This window comes from Pteropus vampyrus, unplaced genomic scaffold, assembly GCF_000151845.1.
Source record: "Pteropus vampyrus isolate Shadow unplaced genomic scaffold, Pvam_2.0 Scaffold16, whole genome shotgun sequence".
NCBI lineage: Eukaryota > Metazoa > Chordata > Mammalia > Chiroptera > Pteropodidae > Pteropus > Pteropus vampyrus.
The window spans coordinates 5,988,361-6,013,127 of NW_011888797.1; the positions used below are offsets into that span (position 1 = coordinate 5,988,361).

The following is a 24,767-nucleotide window of genomic DNA, read 5'->3' on the forward strand; positions in this document are numbered from 1 at the left end:
GAGAGGGTAGAGCTCCAGAGCTCCCCTGCTTCCCACCCCCAGCCCCGCGGAGCCCCCAGCCCCGTCTGCCAGGCTGAAAGACAGAAGGGTGGGATTCGCGAGTAATTAAAGGGAATTTGGAAGGCTGGGTGTTGCGGAATGTTAGATCACTAGCTAGAACAGCATGTGGCGTTCTTTAGGCAGGCTTCATTGAATCCATACAAAAAAAGAAAGAGGGGCTGCCTGCCGTCTGCTCATTTATCAAACAGCGAAGCTCAACTCTCACAGCTCCACAAAAGTGTTGGACTGTTTGCCGAGTCTTGCTCCAGAAATTAAAAGCCGAACAGCCCTTAGTGGGGCTGAAACCAACCCTGCATTTTGAGACTCAAACTAAATTGTGCTTGCTGGGCTTTCAGATTCCAGGACCAGTTGATTATTTGGTGAAAGGAGAGGAGAATAATTCGTAATGGACAGCCCATAAGAAACAGTTAAAAAAAAAAAAAAAAAAAAGCAAAGCCCCTTCCCTTCCCACAGGTTTTTTGTTGGGGCTGGAAGGAGGAGGCGCGATCCACACCAGCCCTTTCTTTGCTCAGAGTGGGAAAAGTCTTGACCTCCATTTGGGCAGAATGTGATGTGGTTCAGCAGTGTCTCCACCCATCCCCCATCCCCAACTCTTAACCAAATTCCTTTCCTCTTAGTTCTTTATGTGAAATTACCTTTCTCTCTTTCGGGGGGGAGGAAGAGAGGATTTGGCCAGCAAATATGTTCAGATAAAAAGTATTTTTACAAACAGAACCGAATAGTCTAACCGCACAAATACATTGCTTGGGAGACTATAACAGACCACAAAAGCCTACAAACTGGTTTGAATGAAGATCCTCTGAAAATCCATCAGAGGATTGAAGCATAGAGTGCTAACTCTGTCAGTGAAGAGAATGGGCTAGAAAAAGGTTGATGACTAGTGGAAGACGTAATAGGGGAGGCAGAGGGAGGTGTTAAAGGATGTGGACCCCCTTGCTGCAGCCCCTCCCTAGCAGCCGGGCGGGCATTCTCCCCTCCCCCCTCCAGCCAGTGAAGAGCCAATGAAAGCCCCGCGGAGGTGGAGCTCCTGCCTCCGGCTGACCACGCCCAGGGCACAAGCCCGGGTGTCCACTCTAACCCCTTACACCCCGCTAGACGCCTGTCAGCTGAGCAAGTGTTATTTCCCCCATCTTATGGGTGACGAACACCGACGCTCAAAGGTCTTTTCTCTTTTTGGCTCTTCAGTGTAGCACAGTCTTAAAAAGTGATGATACGCTTCTGCACTTCATGCAAAGCAATTTGCCAGTATGTTGTAGGAACCTTGAAATGTTTCTCCCCTTTCATCAAGCAGCTCCACCCTTGGGGGGGTGGGGCGGGGAAACAAGCAAAATATCAACAATAACAATAAAAATCATTGGGAAAACAATACCGCTTATAGCAGCGTTTATATCAGCACAGCACGGGAAACAACTTCAGGGGCCAGCAGAAGAGGAACGATTCACGTATTCTTTCTTTCATTTATTGGATCTATGAATTAATGTACTGAGCCAGAGTATGTCCTGCCTGGACTACCTCAGTGGCCTCTGACTGGTCTCCCTGCTTCCACCCTTGCCCACTACAGTCAGTTCTCCTCACAGCAGCCAGAGCGACCCTTTGAAGGGTAAGTCAGATCTTGTTCCCGACTGCCCTGCTTAAAGCCCTCTAGAGCCTCCGCATCTCATCCGGAGTAAAGGCAGAAGTGCGTTACAGAGGCCAACAAGGCCCAAGGTGAGCCAAGCTCGTCAAGCCCTCCCGGTCTTTGCACGGGCTGTCCCCTCTGCTTGCAGTGTTCTCCCCGCGGATGTCCAGAAATTTTATTCGCTCACTTTCTTCAGGTCACCACACAAATGACGGAGTCCTTACCACCCTAAATAAAATAACCCCTACCTCCCAGTCGCTCTTCCCCTCACCCGGCTTTTTCTGTTCCTCTCTGTAGCACTTATCCGATATAAGATATATTGACTTTTTAATTTGTTTATTTTTGGCCTCCTCCCACTAGAATGAAAGCTTCCTAAACAAAGGCTGTTTCTGTTTTGCTCAGTGTTCTATCCCTCAGTGCTTGGCAAGTGTCTGGCCTACAGTAGAGCTCGATAAATACTTGCTGTTGCAGGAATCTAAGCTATGTACCGTTAGGCAATCTATTGTGGTTATTGAGGCCAAGGCTCGTCAAACGTGGGGAAGAGTAGTAGAAAATGAGTCTGCAGCTCCAGTGTGTGTAGAGTCTCCCAGGCCTGGGCAAGGACGTCGTAGAGCTAAGCAGACCACTGACTATAGATAGGAGGACCACATAACGATGGTCACTTAACCCCAACGAGTGGCCCCGGGAAGATTTGTGGGAGGAAATAAGATAAAAGCCAAGATTTGGAGGATGAGTAGACATGAGGCAGACTAAAGGGCATGAGGAGAGGGTACCAGAAAATGAGAACAGCCTATTAGAGAGGCTAGGTAGGGGAAGAGAGGATGCAGCATGTTCGTGAAACCTGAAGGAAGCCCGCATGGCCGGGGCGTGCAGACTGGGAGAGGAGGAGGGGGAGAGGTGCGCTGGAAGGGAGGCAGGACGGAGCTGGCAGGACCTGACGGGTCTGGACTTTGTCTCGAGGCTTCGTGGAGATGTGGCTGTGGTAGGGCACGACCGGACACAAGGGCAATGAGGAGCCCATTGTTGCAATCCAGGCACGAGTTCATGGCCCCGGGACTGGTGGAGATGGGAAGAGGTGGGTAGAATCAGAATATACTCAGGATAGAGGAAGGACGAGACTCGTCATAGGCTGGAAGTAGCAGGTGCCATCACGGTTTGGAGAAAGAAGAGGTTTTACTCCTGGTCAGGGAATCGGGAAGGCTATTCATGGGGGAGCGGTGCATGCTTGAGTGGGGTTCAAGGTCACAGGTGGTGAGGAGGCAGAGAGGGTGGCAGGTAGGAGGTGCAGAGCCTGGAGCCCAGAAGTTGGGAATCATTCAGAGAATTGATCGACAGCAAGTCGTCTGATTTGGATGGAGCTTGGGGCTCATGTAAGGAGGTTTTGAGAGAAAAGGGAGAAGAAAAAGTGGAGTTGCACAGTGACCATCGAGCTCCAGCTGAGTCGGCTGGCCATGGAGAGGTGTCAGAGGTCTCTGCGGAGACGGGTAGTGATCTGGATTATTCCATCAGTAAATCCACTTGGGGACCTCAGTTATCCAGACAGAATGACTTTTGCTTAGGTGTTTTTTTTTTTTTTTTTTTTATATTAAGCACAAGTGTTTGTCAGATTTCCACTTTACTGGCTGCGGGTAGATTTAATCTAAGGGGAAACCCCAGGCTGCCTGCTGATGTCACAGTCCTCTCCGCTGTCTTCCCCTTCCCCTAGCATATGTGGGGACAGGGCTCTCAGATTCTGTTCATATTAGAGGCCACAAGAACGTTTCCAAGAGAGTCAAAGTTAGGGGAACTGAAAAGAAATCTTCATTGAAGAGTAGATGAGTACAAGAAATGATTTCATTCCTTAAACACGCCTAACAGGTATAAATGCAGGAATATGACATAAAAGAAACAAAAGTTGCTGTTAAAAGAAGGGGCTTTGGGGCACTTTCATTCATCCAGAGACAAGAATTTTGTTGCAGTAGAGCGTCCAGTCGGACTGGGTACATTCAGACGTGCATCATGTGAGCTGCGTGGCTTTGTGCAGATTACTGAGCCTCTCTCAGCCTCCATTTACTGTACAGAGGGACCAGCAGTGGAACCTGGCCTGTCGTAGTGATTAACTGAGGTAATACATGTAAAGTGCTTGGCACAGTGCCAGAGCCAGGGCTCGGCTCCAGAGCCTGTGGGCTTAACCACCCTATACCATTGCTTCCTAGCTCGCTAGGGAAACCGAGACGGCGGGCACCTAAGGCTTCGTGGGAAGGGTCACAGGGCAAGTGGAGAGGCTGAGAGAGGAGTTCCTCAGGGGTGACTGGGGGACAGCGTGGTTTTGGCATTCCAGAAAGAAGAGATAGCATGTGCTGGGGTAGGACCAGTATATGCCTGGAGCTCAGGGAGCACGGTGTGGGGGAGAGGGGGGGCGGGGCTGGATTTGAGGCTAGGGAGTTGGGCTGGGGTAGGTCACAGAGGTCCTCATGGACCAGCCCTAAGAGGCTAGATTTTGGTCCAGCGTAGGTAGCGAGAAGGCACCCACTGTTTTCAACAAAGAAATGAAATGATCATATTGGGATTTTAAAAAAGATCTTGCTCTCAGGGCAGCAAGGCTGGAAGAGGCGCAACCAGTTCGGAGAATGTGTTTGGGGTCCAGGTGAGAGATCATGGCTGGCGGGGGGGTGGCGGGGTTGCTCGGCCAGTGGCAGGGGATACAGAGCAGTGGCGGGGTTCAGAAGATGTCTTGGGCAAAACCAACAGGACATGGATTGTGTAGTGTCAGGAAGAGAGTGGAGTCTCTCCAGCTTCTGCCTTGGGTGACTCCGGAGAGGGTGATGCTGATCATAAAGATGGTGAAACTGTATGTATCAACGCAGACATTATTCAGAAGGGATATTAAGCCCATCAGCTATAGAGAGAATCGTAGATTAAATTGATTGATGACTTCACAGGCCCCGTTCCACGACTCGATAACTCCTCAAGATCATAGTGCAAAGAATTGCAAACACATTGACTGCATGTTTTATTGCCTCGTAGAGGTAGAACAAGCATTTCCTAGAGGCTCTCTGGTGTGTCTCTAGACCAGAGTCTGTGGCCCCTAGTACCTTAGCCCAGGGCCAGGCCCTGCTGTTTGCTCTGTGCACGTTATGTGAGACACCATTGGGATAAACACTTAGAAAGATTTCAGAACTTTGCCACTCTCTTCAACCAAGGAGTAATAAAACTTAGCAATAACAACAACAGAAAAACAATATAACTTCTTAAAATTATCTACATATTGTTTTTAGGGAATAGGGAATGATTTATTTTTTTAAAAAAGAAAAAGAAAGAAAAACAACCACTATAACATTCTGGTATATTTTTGGTGCTGCTTTCAAGATTAGCTTGAACCTCCTTTGTCAATTAGGACTATTTCTAGTAAGAAAATCCTCTTCTGTTTGCAAAAAAATGTTGATTTCTTATACAAATGTTATACAAAACCCTTTTGTTGTACTCACAATTCGACTACCCTAACAAACATCCATTTTTATTTTTCCATATTTCCTTTCTGTTCCTATATTTGTGTAAACATAAGTTATAACCATAGCATAAATGTCGTTTGAGGTCTGCTATTTCATATAACATTGTGTCATAAGCATTTTCTGTATTGTGACATAGTTGTTGTTACCATCATTTTTAATGCCTGTATAATATCTTATTGAGTATATGTATAATCATTTATTTAGCCAGTTCCCTATCACTGGACATTTATTTTTTTTTCCAATTTTTAGTAGCCTTGCACATAGCTTTTTCTTATTTTAGATTATTTCCTTGGAATGAATAAATCACAGTGTATGAGTATTTTTATTGTAAAAGTAATTATGGGAAGGGTCGCATTAATAAACGACATTACCAGCAATGAATATTTGTTTTACCACCTCCGTGACAGCACTTGATAGTATTATTTTCAAATGGTATGCTAATATCAGAGCATTAAACATGGTACCTTCCTGTGGAGCCCGTCTGCATAGGAGAAATTTCCCAGATGGAAATATAGGAAAATTTCTGGTTTTCCTCATCAACTAGAATGTGTTTATCTTATGGATGCCGGGACGCTTGTAACTTTATTGAATTATCATCTTTGCTCGGGTAGGTAGGAAACTCCGAACCCAAATCAACCCACTTTTAACCAATGTGAGGAACCCCCCTAACCCGGCCCTATTTTTATGCTTCTGGTATTTTCCCTCAATCTCTTTTGGCATATTTATATCTGTTCATTATCGTGCCTTTGTGAACAGCTGCTTCAGATCTTGGCTCTGACACCAGTCATGTGACAAAGGCCTGGACGGCATATTTGGCCAGAGGTTCAGATTAGCGGCCCGAGGTGAGGAAGCCACGAGACCCTGGTGTGGTCTCAGACTGCATAACAGGACAGAGCGCTTAGCCCTGTCGCTGACAGCCGGGGTCCCATCCCATTCTGAATAGATCATTTTCCTCGGATCACAGCCATTTGAGAGGGACATAGACAAAATGGGAAGCCCACGTCCTTCGTTTACAGGAGGTAGGGTTAAAGAAACCAGGGATACGGTACCAACAAAGTGATGCCATTGGAGAACTCAGGGAAGGATCGCATCATTTTGTTCTGTATCATCACGATGAGACGACAAAGTGGCATCGCAATATAATTTCCTTAGATTCACTAACTATACTCGTGAGGAATGCAGCGTTCGCTGCCCCATCCATTCTCCACACCGGAGACAGGTTAGCTTCTTAACGTCCAGACACGGTCATCCTTCACACTACCCATTCTAGATGCTCAGCATCCCTCTAACTCGTCCACTTCTTTCCATCCCCACCGATGCCAATTTAGTTGAAGCCGCCATCATCTATCCCTCTGATTAGGGGAAGACTACATAAACCCCGGAGTCCCCAGATGTCGGGGAAGAAGTCTAAGGCACAGAGAGGTTAAACTTTTTCCAAGTTCAGACAACTAGCAGGGTCACAGTAAATGTTTGTTGAATGAGCAAACCAGGCAATGAGAGGATCTGTGGATGGCAGAGGGGAGGGTATGAATGGACCCACAGAGATTCATCCCCAGCTCTGAGAAAGCGCTCAGTGTTCATGCCCTACCCATGGTCAGTGAGCGCTAGGGAGGACAGCATGCAGCCTTGCGCGCTCTGACCACGGGTGCCTGCTCCATGCTGTCCTAGAAGGGAAGGGAGTCGGGCAGAATTTGCTTAGACCTCAGAGAAAAGTCCCTGAAAGTAAAAGGGAATGAGTCATCAGGACAATCAGTGGTAACAGTGGGTAACATTTATTGAACCATTACTAACTGCCAGGCACTGGTGCAAATTATTTACGTACGTTTATTCTTCAGCTCAGCTCATCACAAAAAATTCCCTGAAGTAGGGGTTCTTATCGTTCCCATTTTATAAATGAGGAAACGGAATCATTTGACTGTTAAAAAACTGGCCCAGGGGCTCTCGACTCACTAAAAGCTGAGCTTGGATCTAATCCGAGCAGTCTAATTCCACAAGCCGTTGCCCAAGGACCTGCACTACCCTGCCTCTCCACAGACCTCAGCTCTGTCAGCACCAAGGATGAGGCCCTTTAGTTGTATTTTCACCTGGGCACATGGCCCCATCCTCCCAGATTTCTGGCAAATGTGTGTGGTTGTCCTGGGCAACAGCAGTTAGCATCCTCCACTCTGCAGATGAGTAAAGGATAGCCTCAGGGGCAGGGGAGGGCTTGTTCCTTCATTCATCAGAAAAGGATTGAGCTCTTCACATGTGCCAAGCCCTGTGCCAGGTCCCTGCCGTCATGCAGCTTCCATTCAGGTGAGGGAAGCAAGAGAAAAAAGCACTCAGAGGGTGAGCCAGCAAGCTCACTGCAGAGCGCTAAGCGGGAAGAAGACAAAGCTGGGCCACGTGATACTGAGGGACTGCCGTGCGACTCTGCATCGGCTCATCAGAGGAGGTCGCTGGGCAGAGGCACCTCCCTCAGAGGCCAGCCTGTGGTGAGGGAAGGAGCCAGTCTTGTGAAGATCCAGGTGTAAATGCATTCCAGGCAGAGGAACGGCAGTACCAAGGCCCCCAGTGGGGAGCAGGTTGGGTTGTGTTTCTGGGACTAGGAAAAAAAAAAAAAAGCCATCGTGTCTGGGACCCAGTGAGTGAGGTTGAGAATGGGACAAGAGAAGGCCAGGAGGTAAGCAGGGACAGGTCACAGAGGCTGGGGGTGGGTTTTAGTTCCAGGGGCGATGGAAGCCACTGGCGGGCTTCAAGCAGGGGAGTGACAAGTTCTGGATCAACAGGTACTCTCCCCGACGTTGTGAGTAGGAGGGGTGAAGCTCAGAGCCACCAAGTGAGCCCCACAATCACCCAGGCGCACCCCTCCCACGTTCCTGAGGCCAGGTGTCTTCTTGGGGTCCTGACGGACTCCTAATAAGCCAATGCGACCAAGGATATATGTTCTCCCTTCTTTAGACTGCCGTTTGTTCAGTGCAGTCGCTGTGCTCCCAGCTTCTCCTGACGGATAACAGATTCTCGTGTTGACTTGCAGATCATAAGGCAGCAGTTTCCTCAGCTGACCACCAGAAGACTCGGGACCCGAGGACAGTCCAAGTAAGCACCGAAGCCCTTCGCCTGCAGAGACCCAGACCCCAGGCCTTTCACCCTGAGCTCTGTCTACAGGCCTGGCAGGAACTCCATGCCTAGCCAGAGCACGGAGGAGCGTTAGACAGCCGGCCATCTCTCCCAGGACCCCCGAGAGAGAGGACGTCTAAAGCCCAGGGCCATCTGGCCCAGCTGCTTTAAGGAATCCGACTTTGTACCACCCTGCCTTTAAGGGCTTTTGTAAAATTGTCTGGAGCATCATTTAAAGGAGCACCTTGTAGCTTCTCGGACAATCTCCAGGTTATTTGGATTGTTTCACCGAGCAGCTCGCTGCTCTCATAGTATCCAGCCAGCCGGTGGAGCGGCCTGTCCTAATTTCTGAGAGAGAGATGGGAAGGGGAGGCTCAGCCATACCGTGGTGCACAGGGCATAGTGCTTTCCACTCATCAGTCCTGTCAACCAGCCTACCGATATTTGCCTCACACTTTCTATATGTCAGATAATACGGTGCTGAGTGCTGGGGACACAGGAGTAACCAAGTCACTGTCCTCATGGAGCATACGTTCGGCGGGGGGAAGATAGACAGACAATCAGATCGTGACAAAGGGCTGTAGAGAATAACAAAAGGGAAGTGGCCTGGTTGAGAAAGCGTAGTCCCGGAAGGCCTTTCTGAAGAGGTGACCTGAGGGGTGGGAAGCCTATGGAGACACCTCCTAGGTGTGAGTCAGGATGGAGGGAATCTGCCCATACTGCTCAGGCTTCACTAAAATCTGGATTTATAAGACTTGCCTAGAAGGCCATTTCAAAAATTGTGGGACATTCATAGGCGTTCCATGGCAAAGGTCTGGTGGCCACGTGAGTTTGGCGAGCACTGAGTTAAACAGGTTCCTTGATGCAGGACTTCTCAGAACCTTGATTATGCTAATGTACACAGTGAGTTCACAAGGGGGTGCCTTATTATACAGCATTTCTAAACATTTTGACCAGCCGAGTAGCAGGTCAGCACCTGCCGACGACTCATAAAATACTGAAACTTTTCAAAAAAACAGACCACGTAAGACTTTAAGACGTGTCACTAAGGGTGATTCAAAAGCGGCGTGTCCAGTGCTGCCCCCTCACTCTTCCCGTTCCTGAGCAGCATGTTCCCATCTTCCCGGGGCGGGTTTATCTTTGGAGCCAAGATAGGTAAAGAAAGCAGATGATCAAACTGGGAAACACCTTTTTTGGTAAAGTTCTGAAGAAAACGAGACTAATTATTTTTGTGTCACTCAGAAGCTCTGGGGGCGATTTCCAAAGAGACATACAGAAAAGTTTTTAGCCAGGGACATTCTGGAATACATTTCTCATAGTTTTCCAAGGTGACTACTCTGAAGAATAAATCTTGGTTCATACTGAGAAATTCCGGTATCTGTTTTAAAATGAGGTTTTCAGCCTTTTTAAGAGTACAGAGTACGAAAGCCAGATTCTTCCTTTCTCGGTTGCTGGTAAGCACAGTAGTTAGCACACAATGGGTGATTCACAGTGTTGGCTGAACAGATAAGTGGATGGATGGAAGAAGGCTGAATGCGTGGAAATGAATTATTTTTCTCCCGCTCATAGTCTCTGGAGAGACACTTACTCCAAAACATAGTTGCCCATTTCTAAGATGAGTAGAAATAGATAGTAAAGATAGTAATAATAGAACAAAGTTTTCTCATCCTATATAAACTTGGAGAAAGTCTCCTTCTGTCCGCATGTGCGAGCCTGTTTTTTGTTCGTTTGTCTTCATTTTTCTTTAGCCTAGAGGTTGGCATATTGGGCAATACGTCCTTAAAAATTCCATGTAATCAATTTCCCTCTTTCCTCTCTATAAGAACCCTCCAAGGCTGGTCACACCGCCAACCAATCAAAGGTAATCAGAAGCTCTAGTCTCCAACCCACTGTTGGGCTTTATAGAAAAAAATCCCTCAGCGAATTTACTTGGACAGAAGACACTGGCGGGGAGGGGCTGGCGCGTTGACGTGCCTACAAAGCCGAAAGAGAAAAATTAAGATCAGAGCAACAGCTTCCTGTAGTTGTGGATTTTAGCAGTCTACACTCTGAAAAACCAAGAAAAGGTCTGATCTGAAGTGTTACGATGATCTCGATGAGAAATTATAAAGGGGAACTTGGTAAAGTTAGGGAGACTGCCTTCCCACCTGAAGGGCGCTTCTGGGGCACACGGAACCCCTCCCCTCCCCTCCCCCTCCCGCAGGACCGGACTTTGAGTTGGAAAGGCAGTTATGACAGTTGGAAAGTAGAAGGCACAGGAGACAGAGATCAGCTCAACACAGAGAGAACTTTCCGATAACTGTACCGACCCAAAATGAGCTGGGCTGCCTTCGGAGGCTCCGAGTTCCTCATCCCAGGATGTATTCAGATAGAGGAGAGATGCCCACTAAGCAGAAATATCACAGAATGGTACCAGGAGGAAAGGAGGGCAGGGGAGGGAAGGTTACGTTACATGTGCTTGTCTCTCCCCTCCCTGGGAAGCCTCTCCCGTAACTCAAAACGCTTCCTCATTTGTATCGGGCTGTGACTGTCACCAACCATCTCTCCATGAGTAGGAAAGAAGAGTTAATATGTTTGTACAGTGTTTCTGAAAGGGAGGTCCAAGAGTTACTTACAGTAGTATTGCTGTGTTATTGTAACAGTCTACTCTAGACCTACTAAACCAGAATCTTTGGGGGTGGGACCCAGGAGTCTGCATTTTAATATGTTCTGTAGGGGATTCTTACTATTAGCAAAGTTGGAGACTCACCGGCTTAGTGGTTAAAAGCACTTTGGAGGTTCGAATCCTGCCTCTACCACTTACCGGGTGATCTTGGGTGTATTACTTAAATTCTCTGGGCCTTAGTTCCCTAGTCTGTACAACAGGGATAATAATTATTAGCTCCAGCCTCACAGGGATTTTGTGAGATTAAATAAGGTGATGTGTGTAAACCACTTGGCACCTTGTGAGCTGCTGTGATGGTGCCAGGAGGCAAGGAGGGGAGGGGAGGGCACCCCATTTACAATAGTAGATAATGACAGTCCCTCCAATGATTGGGGACCATAGAGCTGGGAATATAATGCAGGTGCTTATCCAGCAGGCTGGTCCATCTCAAACTGATGTGCATCAGAGTTACTTGTGGTGCCTGTTTCAGTGCTGATCCTGGGCCCCATCCCCATGTTCCGAATCAGTAGGCCCGGGGCTGAGGAATCTGTATTTTTATTATGACCCATAATGACTCTGACAAATATCAAAGTTTGTAATACCACCATGCGGCATTTGCTGTTAGTATTGCACGGCGGCTTTGTAGTCAGACCTGTGTGCAAGAACCTGTATTCTAAACAGCTATAACCTCGGGCAAGTTAAGCTTCTTGCCTCCATTTTCTCATCCATAAAAAAGACCTTAATAATCCCCATTTCACAGTATTATTTTACAAATTAATATACATAAAACACTTTGCAAAAAGTGCCTAGCACATAGCAAGTACTCAACAGATTGTAGTTAAAATCCAAATAAAATGCAGCCTCTATCCCTCTTTAGTCTTAGTTAATGATGTGGCTATTATTAAGCCCATTTTAAGTTAATAAAAATTTCTGGTCTTTGTTTTACATTCAGTATCAACAGAAGCACTGAAATTATCTTTTTAAAGATAGGATTCTTTAAAACTACCTTTTATTGCTTAAGAAAAACAGGCCAAATGAATTTGTGTTGGTGGTAAAGTTTGCCATCATAAACACACCCTGCCTCTTGGGGTCCCTCCCCCGCCCAAGAAGAGATTCAAATGCTATCCCTCTAGATCACACTGGCTGGATATCAGAGATTAAGTACAAGTGGAAATTTTTTCATCCCCCTGCTTTGCAAAGTATTTGACTTAACGTTTTCTGTAGGAGGCAATTTTGGTTATTTTTACCTGCCTGATTGATGGCTGGCAACATGGAACTTTGGTTTAATTCTAGACTTCCGAGATATAGAGCCTTAAAGGAGAGTTAACTCTTCCAGCCCAGGGAGGACAGGCCCAGTCATCCTTGGCCTTGGGCACCCCCTGCCCAGGAAAACCCACCTGATAATGGTGCATGTGGATCTCTCTCTGTTTGTGGCCCAGGTACCATTACTACGGCATTGCGGTGAAGGAGAACTCACAGTATTATGATGTGATGTATTCCAAGAAAGGAGCCGCCTGGGTGAGCGAGACAGGCAAGAAAGAAGTGAGCAAACAGACGGTGGCATATTCACCCCGATCCAAACTTGGAACGTTGCTGCCAGAGTTCCCAAATGTCAAAGATTTAAATCTACCAGCCAGTCTGCCCGAGGAGAAGGTGACCGTGTCTGAAGTGTTACTGGGAGCGGGGGATTTCTCTCTTTCTTTTACACACACAGACGTGCATGCGCACACACACGCACACACGCACGCACACAACTAATTGCAGAATGGTGAGTTTGAAAATATAAAGCTAGAAATCTGAATCAAGTATGGATTTTAGTTAATAATGTATCAGTATTGGTTAACTAGTTATGACAAAGGTACCATGCTAATATAAGATGTTAACAGTAACTGGATGTGAGGCACGTGGGAAGTCCCTGTACTATCTTCACAACTGTCCTACAATTCCAATACTATTCTAAAATAAAAAGTTTATCTGTCTACCTATCTAATCTACCTGTCTGCCTACCTACCTTCCTATTGCCCTTCCCATCCCTCTATGAGGTTATACTTTCTCATTTCACAAGGGAAGAACCCCTCTCCTCTAGATTTATTTTTTATAGGATAAAGTTTATTTTCCCATGTGCTGCAGAGGATATGGTGAAATCATAATCCCTCAGACAAAGAAGATTTTATAAGTATAGTGACTCAGAGAGTTCAGATCATAGGGTGTTTGGAGGAAATTATCAGAAGCATGAATTTGGGGACTTTTCCCCAGGTTATCACATCTCTAAGGCACCTGTCTTGATGCAGCCCATGTGCCAGCAGGTGCTGAGCTCCTGTCGTCCACAGGTGGTGCTGGGAGCTGGGGAGCTGGGGTGCAGCAGTGAATGAGCCCTGAGTCCTGCTCTCAGGAAGCTCACAGTCAAGCAGGGGCTGGATGCTCGTACCAGCAAACCAAGCGTATGTTAAACACGTACACATCTACGTTTTGAAACAAAGAATATCTGTAGAGAATGCTTTCAATCTAAGAACTAGATAAATCATTATTTTTTCTCAAATTTGCTTTTTTTTTTTTTTTCCCTTTTTTTTAAACTTCCATACCACAGCTTTACGATCCTTGGAGAAAGGAAGCTGGAGATAAAATTCTCCTGCTAAGCAGATTCTGGAGAATTTCCAAATGTCTTTTTTGTGATTTTGGCAAAATCACCTCTTATAAATACACACTGGGTATTAACTTTTCAGTATCTCTCAGCTGATGAGAATTTAATGTAAGAAGCCCTACCGAACTCTGCTATGTGCCAGGCACCGTGCTAAATGCCGGATGCACAGGCATGAATAATATGCCATTTTATTTTCCCAGAGCCCACAGTTTCAGGGAGTGGAGAGTAGGGGTAGGGAGAGAAACCTGTGTTTTCCCTCCGAGGGGTGAGTGCTGTGATGGGACACACTCAGGTGCCGTGGGAGCACGGAGGAGGGAGCTGAGGGGCAGAGGAAATCACCTCCTGGAGGTGAGTCTCACTGGGGTCGGTCAGGATGAGCAGGTGTCAGGCAGACTCCATCCCCTCGACAGGGAATAAACGACTTGAAAATTGAAATTCCAAGGGCAGCGGTAATGCATATTAACGTGTGCCTTTATTGTTGATCCCTCCCCACTCCCCACAGGTTTCTACCTTTATTATGATGTACAGAACACACTGTCAGAGAATACTGGACACTGTAATAAGAGCCAACTTTGATGAGGTAGGTCGACAAGTGTTGAGTTGTAAATACGCTGTGTTGAAATATTGTAACAACACTAGCTTCTGTTTCACAAGCTCCTACTACGTGCCAGACCTTCTGGATGCTCTGGGTGCACATTAGCTCGCTTAATCCTCACAGCCATCCTAGTAACCAGGTGCCATTATCATCCTTGTTTTACAGATCTTCTGTGTGAACAGTAGTTGGCATCACCTTTTCTTTGATCTAATTAGTGAGCCTCATCTTGCCCAACTGGCCTACTAGGAAGACAGTTTTGCCAGGATATCATTATAGCCAGAATTATAGATTCAGAAAACCCAAAGGAAAGCTTCCCTATATTTTGGATTTAATCTTTTCCTGAGGCTTATCCACTTCGATGCCTTTGCGCTGGCTACCCTCCATTCTCAAGGTCTGGTCCACGTGTCTATCAAATCCCACCAGCAGGAGACCAAAATAGAAAATCCAGGAAGCTTACTTTATATAATCATTTTCAATCATTTGCATCTGATTATTTTTATCACTTATGCTTGCAAAGAGTTAAGAGCTTCTTCCTTCTGTCTAATAAGTTTTCATTTGTTAAATGCCTCCATGATGCCAGGCGTTTTATATAAGTTATCTGACTTCATCCTAATCATAGGAAGACATCAATATCTCCATTTTATAAAAGCTGACAATTCATACATTTAGTCCTGAGCTCCGAATTCGATTGACTCGACATCTAACTTAACATGGCTCAACCAGAGCACTAATTTTCTGCCCCAAATCTGTTTTCTAAGTCTTCAGTTACCAGCCCCCCAACCCAGTTGCTCAAGCCGTAAACCTCGAGTCTTTTCTTTCCCTCACCATCCATATCCAGTCTGTCGGGAGGTCCTGTCGGCTCCACCTCCTGATGTAAACACCATGTTTGTCCACTTCACATCTCACTCCCAGGTATCAGCTGTCACGCTTTACACTGTTCTCCCTCCTTCCTTCTTCTTCTCACGCCAAGGAACCAGTGCCATAGGACATTAAATGGTCTAAAACGCAGAGAGTAGGATGGGAGGTCAAAACTGGATAATACACTCTGTTCAAAGGCTGCTCCATAGACCGAGGACGAGCAGGGCTCCCTGTGCCTCTTGAACAGGCTTCAAACAGAGAGATGCCTGCAAAAGACACTGATTTTCCCACAGATTTGTTTTACTGTACACAGCTGCTGATCTTTTCAGAATTTCTGCTAGAAACTGACTGCTCAAAATGAGCGAGAGCTAGAGTGAGAGAGAGGTGGGGGGTGGGGAGGGAGGGAGGGAGGGTAGGGCTGCATGCAATGAAAGCCTAGAAGGGCAAATGCATTCAGAAGGAATCGATGGGGCAGAGCTTCCTACTCAGAGTTGGAAAGGCAGGCAGGGAGGTCCAGGACCCAGCCTGAGGCTGATGCCCAGGGATCAGCTGGGACGAGGGGACAGCAGAGCACCTTGTCCTAGGGATGCGGCCATCTCCAGGCCCAGCCAGACTGACAGTTAGCCACCAGGTGTCCCAATGGCAGAACAAGAGCCTTGACAGGTGAGCAGAGCCACAGTGGGATTCTGGGTGGGTGACACTCAGATACTTGGGCAAGGCTGTCTCAAATGCTTAGGGCAGTACACTGATTTTTTGGTCCCAGAAGTGATAGAGTCTCCATGCTAACAGTAATAAGCTAACCTTTATTAAGCATCTACTAGGTGCTAAGCGCTATAATAAGTACTTTTTAGACTCTTTACCAAAACCTATGCATTAAATTCTACTTTTATTCCCATTGCACATGTGAAGAAACTGGGAGGTGGAGATATTACACCCATAGCTGGTAGTGGGGCCAGGACTGGAACCCTGGAAAGCAACCTCCACTCACTTGGATTTTCTTTGTTTTAATTTTCAATCTGGATGAAAACTTTACAGTATTATCACCATTGTGGCATTAACACAACTGCGACTTGAGTTTCACAATTTACAAACCCGACTTCATTCATCACTTTGGTCATGCTTTTGACAATTACCATTTTCCCCACCAGAAGTCAGGGGGGCGTGCTTTTCTCCCCATTCCTCATCCCCCGAGCCTCCCATCCCATGTGTACACTGGGGAGTCCAGGCAGGCTGGGCTGAGCTCAGGTCACCAGGCTGGGCTCAGGGGCGGAGCCTGATCAGAGGAAAGCAAGACCCTACTTCTCAGAGGGGCCTGCAGGACACTTCATGTCACCAGGGCAGGGGCAGAAAACTGGGAAGCGGGCAGCAGTTTGAGGAGACACACGGGTCTCAGGAATAGGACAGGAGCCCAGCTACCATGTGAAGAACAAACTATCCACGGGACTGACTGGTAGGAAGACAGGCAGACATGGGCTCTATGTCATCCATTCCCTGACTTTCTATCTGGCTTTGGACAAATGTCTCTGCAAAATGGGAGTAACAATTTTCAGCTGTAGTGGTGGTATGAGTATTAAATGAGAGTACCTATGCAAAGTTCCTGGCACATAGTAGGCACTCAGTAAATAAAGCTAATGCCAATAATAATACTACCTCTAAAGTATCTGACTAGGGCCAAATACTAAATTACCTCCTGCACTGGATCAGAATTGATATGGGGAACCAGGAATGTGGAGAATGCTATAGGTAGGGGGTTTAAGAGTGTCCGTCTGTGGGAGAAAGAAGAATACGTAGTCCAGGAACCAAGTTGAGCCTATGAGAATTCACAAAAATTCAGTTATTCCCTAACTTTAAGATGAGCCACTCATCAACGCTGGCTGACGTCTAGATATTTTTAAATGTTGTTATATACACCAGTTAACCACCTTCTATTTCCCTTCACTCCCTTACTCTCGTCCCACCGCTCTGCCCCCTACCTTGCTCTCTCCCTGACCTGCAACTCTCACACCAAAAGACAGGGGTTCAGGAGGCCAGCAGGGGGTTGTCCGCTGTGGCCATTCACTCTATTTGTTCGTCAACAGCACAGCTGGAGTTCCTGTGATCATCCCATTAACAGTAACAACTCCATGTTTGAGCGCCTACTATATGTCTGTTCGGTGCTTGTGGTTTGGAGTTGGCGCGCCCACGTAGTTAGGTAGCAACACCTAGCATCCCACAATGGCACCAACTGGCCAGGGCTCTTGGGGGAAAAAGGACCAATTTGGATATCAAGAGGCCCTTGCACTTTATCCAGTTTTTAGTGCCCAAGTCTGAATCAGGAGACTTCTGTTTGTGGAACCTACTCTCCTCCCTTCCAGACGCATTCCTCTTACCGGCAACTCATGCACCGTTCCCTTCCTTTCCAGAACACCCAGGGGCCCCCGGGGCACCAGCAGGCCCAAAGAATAGTGAATTCTAGTGCTCTGGGCTTTTTCTGAAAGCCACGTCCCACCTCCCCTTCCTGAAACTCCTCCCAGAGCACAGCGAGCGTGAAGGGGCAGATGGGTTAATGTGCTACTCCCAGCGCAGAATAGACCCCAGGCTGCCAGGCCGAGTGCTCCTCCAGCAGTGGGCACGCCACACGGATGCGCAGGGGGAAGACTTGGGACAGGAGGACCAGGGGCCTCCTCAGCCACAGCGGGCTGGGGTGGCCTCTGCCGTGGCAGGGGAAGTAGCTAACAGCATGGCAGACAGGGTTGGCCAGGGCTGAGGCCCAAGGCTCTGTTGGGTGGGTGCTGTGTAACCTCATGGTTCTTCTCCTCTCTGTGGGCCGATACAGGTTCAAAGTTTCCTTCTGCACTTTTGGCAAGGAATGCCGCCCCACATGCTGCCCGTGCTGGGCTCCTCCACGGTGGTGAACATCGTCGGCGTGTGTGACTCCATCCTCTACAAAGCTATCTCCGGAGTGCTGATGCCCACCGTGCTGCAGGCATTACCTGACAGGTGGGCACACTTCTTGTCACCTCTCCTCATGGCTGGTCCCCAGCATTTCTTGTTCCTGCTTCTCCTGTTGTTGAATATAATCGTGGACTCTCTGGGGGCCTCCCTCGCAAAGACCATTAATGTTAGACTTTTAAAAATTAAATTTTATATTTTTGAATATAAATAGAAATGTTAACATTTTGAACCATTTATATGGTTCAAAAGTGAAAAGGTCTAATATGGTATACAGTGTAAAGTGCCCCCCACCCCCGCCGCCTCGTTCCCCAGACACCCACATCCCCTCCCCAGCACATCAAATATAATCATTTTCTTGCGGGTTCGTCCGGATCGACTAGGCACATGTAACTACTGCGTATAATATACTTTTTCTCTTTCTTACTGAAATGGTGACATGCTGTATATTATTGTTCTGTACTTTGCTTAAAAAAAAACCACCTTGGAAGTCATGCCGGACAACTTCCGTGACCCCCGCAGATGCACTCCCCACTGTGCTCCATGCTACCCTCTGCCTCACGGAGCTCCCTTTCCCCCAAACTCTCCCCTGGGATCAGCCAATGGCGGGGGCGGGGGGGGAGCAAGACCAGAGAGAGGGGCCAGACTGAAGTCAGAAGCTTAACTCTCCGCCTCCCTCCCTATGAGGTGCCTCAGGCTGGCCGTGTCCCTCCACAAGGCTCTGCTGCCTTCCAGGTTGTCTTTTGGGCATGGAGGTGGGTAAACAGCCCCCTGACCCTAACCCCAGGTTGAAGCAGTCTCCCTGTGGGTTCCTCTATGCCTGCCTACACCTTTATGACTTGTCCCTTGTAAATAAACTCTCCTGTTTCAAGTGGCATCTGTTTCCTGTTGGGATGGTTACAGAGAGCATTGCACATCGGTCTATAAAGGTGCACATTTACACCTGCATACCGTACCACTGTATTGAATTTAACCAGTTGTCTTGACGTTTCCAGTCTTGTCCTACTACAAACAATGCTGTGACAAATAATGCGTTAACTACCATGTGCAGCACATTAGTTTCCTAGGACTGCAGTAACCAAGTGCCACAGACTGGGTGGCTTAAAACAACAGAAATGCATTCCCTCACAGTTCTGAAGGCCAGGAGTCTGAAATCCAGGTGTGGGCAGGGTCGGTTCCTTCCAGAGACTGTGCCGGAAGATCTGTTCTCGGCCTCTCTCCCGCCTTCTGGCGGCTGCGGCCAACCCGCGGGGTTCCTTGGCTTGTAGATGCAGCACTCCGGTCTCCGCCTCCGGCTTCACACTGCCTCCCAGTCTGCGTCCAGCTGCCTCTTATAAGGACGCTTATCATCAGGCTTAAGGCCCACCCAACGAATTCAAGATCTCATCTCAACATCCTTACTTTAATCACGTTTGCAAAGTTCCTTTTTTTCCCAAATAAGACCACCTCCACGGGTTCTGGGTGGACATATTTTGGCGGGGGACCACCATTCATCCTACTACATGGAGTATATGTGCAGGATATGTTTCTAGAGGGATGAATTCCCGGTTCAAAGGATATGTGACTTAAACTTTTCTTAGTGGACTTTTAACTTCTCTTATTACGAATGAAATTGAATATCTCTTCATATCTTTAAGAGTGATGTCTATTTTCTTTACCGTGAACTCTGTTCTTAGCCTTCGACTATTTGGTAGTTGATGTTTTTCTCATTGATTTTTAGAAGCTCTTTATTTATGAAAGATAGTAACCATTTATTTGTAATAAGAGTTGCAAATATCTTCTTGTTCTTTTGTTTTTGCCATGCAGGAAATATATTTGTGTCGTTGAATCTATCAGTCCTGGTTTTTACGGCTTCTGGATTTTGTATCATACTGTTAAAAGTCTTCTTCACTCCAATTATAAAGTAATTTTCCCATCATTTCTCTCAGTAATTTTATGGTTTAATTTTTTGCTTTAGAATTTTTGTTCATTTCGGAATTCATCCTGGTATAAGATGGAAAGTATGGCTTCATTTTCTTTCCCAGGACTATCCTGTTGTCCCAATGCCATATGTTAATTATTCCATCTTTTCTTCACAGATTTGAGATGCCTCCTTTTTAATATAGTAAATTTTATATGTATTCGAGACTATTTCTAGACTTTCTATTCTATACTATTGATATTTCTATATATTCGTGTTACAGTATCATTCTGTTTGAAGTTTTGTGCTTTTACCTATATTTGAATAATTTTTTCTTTTCAGAATTTTCTGTTATGGTCACTTATTTTTCCATATGAATTACTTTAGCATCAGTTTGTCTATGTAAATATATATATATATACACACATACATAACATATATGTAGTTTTATTGGGATTACATTACATTTTCAGGTCAATTTAGGGAGAATAACATCTTTACCATATGAAGAATTCCTAACAAAGAACATCGTTTGTCTTGCCATTTATTCTTATCTTCAATTTTGTGGCCTTTCGGAATATTGTAAATTTAAAAAATATAAATCAGACATTTTTTTAAGTTAATTTATTACATATATTATTTTTTGTTGCTATTGTAAATGCAGCCTTTTCCTCCATATCTGTTGATTGATGATTATCTATATATCTGAAAGCTATTGATATCTGTGTGTTGTAGTTGGACCTGATCATGTTAGATTTAATTATCTTATTGCTGTATTACTTTTTTGAGGTTCTCTTAAACTTTCCAGGTTTACAATTATATGATCTTTGAAATTTTTCTTCTATTTCCCTATAGTAATTGGTCAGTTTAAATTTTCTATCTTCTCTGAGATAAGTTTTAGTAAATTATTTCCTACAAATTATCCATTTCTTCCAGATCTTTAAATTTATTTGCTTAGGGTTGAACAAAGTGGGTTTGCAGACTCACTGAATTTCCTTTGTGTCTATGATTATTTCTGCTTTACTACATCTTAGTTTGAGTAGTTATGCTTTCTGCCATTTCTTTGTCATTAGTTTACCTAAATTGTTATTATTTTTTTTTTTTAAAGAATCAAGCTCTTGGATATACTTATTGGTGCTATTATTATTTCTTTTTTCCTAATATATTAATTTCTGCTTTTTATTAATTCATTCCTTTTCCTTTAAGTTTACTCTGTTATTCATTTATTAAATAAACATTTATTGGGCCTCATCTGTGTCTGGCCCGATTCTAGGAGCTTGAGTTATATCAGTGTTCCCCCCGCAAATTGACCAAAAAATAGATATTTGACATATTTATTTTAACTTTTGTTTAATAACGTAAGTATTTCAGGCTTAGATTTTTCTTTGAGCACTTTTTTAGCTGTATCCCACAGGTTTTAATATTTAATATTTTAATGAGTGTTATTTTCTAAATATTTTGCAACTTTGCTGTGGAGTTTCTCTTTGTCCTAAGAAATTTAAAAGAGCATTTAAAAATTTCCAATTCTTAGGAACTAGTGTTTTCTGGTTATGTTATTTATTTTAACTTTTATTGCTTTGTGATTAGAGACTGTTTTCTTCACTATTTCTTCTTTTGAGACTTAGTTTAGATTTTGTTTGTTATCTAATACAGGGTCAGTTTTGTTACACTTGAAAAAAAGCAGCGCTTTCTGTAGTCTAGGTACCGACTTTGACATGTATGTATTTGGGACTAACTTTATTGTTATTTATTTCTGAGACATCTTCTCACTTGGAAGGTTAATACAAGTGGCGGGAGTGGGCATCCTTGTCTTGTTTCTCATCTTAGAGAAAAAGCTTTCAGCCTTTCGCCAATGAGTATGATGTTAGCTGTGGGTCTGTCATAAATGGTCTTTATTATGTTGATGCATGTTCCCTTTAGACCCACTTCGTTGAGAGTTGTCATCATAAACAGATGTTGAACTTTCTCACATGATTTTTCTGCATCTACTGAGATGATCATGTGATTTTTAACCTTTGTTTTGTTGATGTAGTGTATCACATTTGATTGATTAGCGAATATGAACCATCCTTGCATCCCTGGAATAAATTTCACTTGATCATGGTATATGATTTGGTGGTATATGGTTGGCTAATATTTTGTTGAGAATTTTTGCACCTGTGTTCGTTAGTAATGCTGGCCAGTAATTTTCCTTTTTTGTAGTGTCTTTGTCTAGTTTTGGTATCAGAGTGAAATTGGTCTTGTAGAATGAGTTTGGGAGCATTCCTTCCCTTTCAATTTTTTGGAATAGTTAGAGAACAGGTATTAATTCTTCTTTAAATGTTTGGTAGCATTCACTTGCGAAGCATTCTGGTCCTGGGCTTTTGTTTGTTGGGAGTTTTTTTTAAATTACCGATTCAATTTTGTTGCTAGTAATTAATCTGTTTAGGTTTTCTGTTTGTTCCTGATTCAGTTTTGGAAGACTGTATGTTTCTAGAAATTCATCTATTTCTTCTAGGTTGTTCCATTTGTTGGCATATAATTGTTTGTAATACTCACTAATGATCCTTTGTGTTTCTGTGGTGTCAGTTTTAACTCCTCTTTCATTTCTGATTTTATTTATTTGAGCCTTCTCTCATTTTTTCTTGTTGAGTCTAAAGGTTTATAAATTTTGTTTATCTTTTCAAAGAGCTTCGTTGATTTTTTCCTATTTTTTTTTCATTTACTTCATTTACTATATTTACTTCATTTATTTCTGCTCTGATCTTTATTATTTCCTTCCTTCTATTAACTTTGGGCTTTGTTCTTCTTTTTCTATTTCCTTTAGGTGTAATCACAGTTACTTTAAATTCCTTGTGTGATAGTCTGGATCAGTTAATTGCTTTATCTCTTGAGAGTGGGTTCTTTTCCTTAATTTGTGTGTCTTATAATTTTATAATGACTGGCAACACCGTGTAGAACAGTAAAGACCGAGATAAATAATATTTATATAAATGGACATGGCTCTTCTTCTAGGCTCTTACTGTGAGGAATTCAGTCAGTTTATTCAGGAGTTCACTGGGTTTGGGTTTTGCTGTTGCTATGATTATCTCGTACCACCAGATTCAAATTCTTTTGGGGTACCTTGTGCTTAGGTTGGAAGTTTGTGTGTTGAAAGTTTTTCTCAATGTTACTGCTACGTCCTCAGCTTTAGGCTTTCTCTGTGTACTGCTACTACATTTTTTAGCCTGTTTGGGGATGGGGTGAGGGCAGAGTTCTCTGTTACTTGACTCATTCTTAAGCAAGCCCTGTGGTTTTTGCAGTCAGAGTTGGGCATTTTCAGTGATCCTGTCCTAATCCAGAGATAAGTATCGAATAGTCTGAGCCCATGATGGTTTCTACCAAAGTCAGAGCTCTTCCTCTTTATCCTGCCCCCAGCTGCAGTGAGTCTCTCCCTATACTCCAAGGTCAACAGTATTTTCTGCTTTTCCCCTAGCCGGTTGAGGCTTCTGTTCCATAAGGGAGAAAGGTCCCAGCAGGGCTTCATGCTTTTCGGCCAGCAATGGCTGCTCCACGCCTCCAAGCATGCACCTCAGGGATAGACTGTCTCTGTTCTCCTGTCCTGCCTCCAGTCTGTCTCATAAACACATGGCAAGGTCTATGGGAAGATCTTGTCAATAGATGTGAACTTCTTTTGCATCTGTGGCTTCCAGAGTTCTAGATATGTTCATGCGATTTCACACTTGGCCTTTAGCAATCTGTGAAAAAATGTGACCTGGATTCTTTTACCCAGTTGTGGGGACATCCTGTTCCCTCCCTCTAGCACAGATGAGCCATTTCCCAAGGCTCCCGCTCTTTGACAGTGGCCGTCTTTCTATTAATTCCAAAAGAGGTGGTCCTGACCACAGCTCTCTGATGAGTTAAAGAAAAGTTATGATTTTGTAGATTATCTGACTTTTTCCTGTTATAGAGGAAACGATACTCTTCCCAATTTTCCATATTCTAGGTGGAACAGAAACACATCTAAATAGAGTAACCAAGGGGGCCTCCAGGTGGGCTTAATGGTCAAATTTTGGTCTCATGCTTTCTGCCATTTTTCAAGTGCTCTGTATTCAGACCGAATTATTTTTATAATCATATGTATATGCCCATACAGACACAAAATATATATATATGCGTGTATATATATGTATATGTGTATAAAGGACCCCTTTAGGGTTTGAGTTACTAAATTCTTAATTGCGCATTGATCAAATGAATTAGATAATGGCTCAATCTCTACCTCCATTTTACTGAGAAGCTACCTCCTGAGGGATCGGTAAGCGTATACACACCCTTAGAAGGAGCTTCACAAACTCTGAGTACTGCCTGTGACCTCCCAAGTGATCTTGGCACAGCGGCTGTCAGTAATGATTGGTGTAGCAGAAGTAAGAAAGCAGGTGTGGACTGGGGGAGGGGCTGGGCAGGGAGGATAAGGTGTCCGCAAAGCGAAGAGAAGACTGAGATGCAAAAGCAATAGCAACGCCTCTGCCGGAAAAGCAGCAGAAGGCCCTGGTCTGGAGATGAGGAGTCACAAGGCATCTAGAGGTGCCTGTGCAGTTCGGGTATTTACCACGCGAGGCTGCGGTGAAATGACGGTGGTGAGCCCAGGCTTTGGAGCCAGACAGACCTGGGCTTGAATCTTGGCTCTCTGACTTACTTGCTGCATCTCCTTGAGCAAATAAAATAACGGTCTCTGAGCCTCGGCTTCTCACCTCTCTGCTAGTACCTCCTTGTTAGTGAGGATGAAATAAGAAAAGGTGTGAAGTGCTCAGCGCTTGTCACGCTGCGCTCATTTAAAAGTAGCTGCTGTTATCACCACTGTTGCTGTTGTACTAGCATCACTGCTGGAGGTCATGCAGGGGGTCGCATGTGTGGAATGGAGATGCAGGAAAAGCGCTGAAGCTGGAGCCACAGATGTCTGCACAAGAGG

The 24,767-nt window shown here is 45.1% G+C and overlaps 1 protein-coding gene across 1 annotated transcript in view; it reads left to right on the plus strand.

Annotated features, from left to right (window-relative positions):
- Positions 1-24,767, plus strand: part of RFX4 (regulatory factor X4) — a 124,187-nt gene that overhangs the window by 47,753 nt on the left and 51,667 nt on the right. The window contains exons 5-8 of the mRNA XM_011354425.1: positions 8,186-8,247; positions 12,352-12,565; positions 14,056-14,133; positions 17,822-17,985. Coding sequence (XP_011352727.1) covers positions 8,186-8,247; positions 12,352-12,565; positions 14,056-14,133; positions 17,822-17,985 — 518 coding nt within the window. The remainder of the gene's footprint in view (positions 1-8,185; positions 8,248-12,351; positions 12,566-14,055; positions 14,134-17,821; positions 17,986-24,767) is intronic.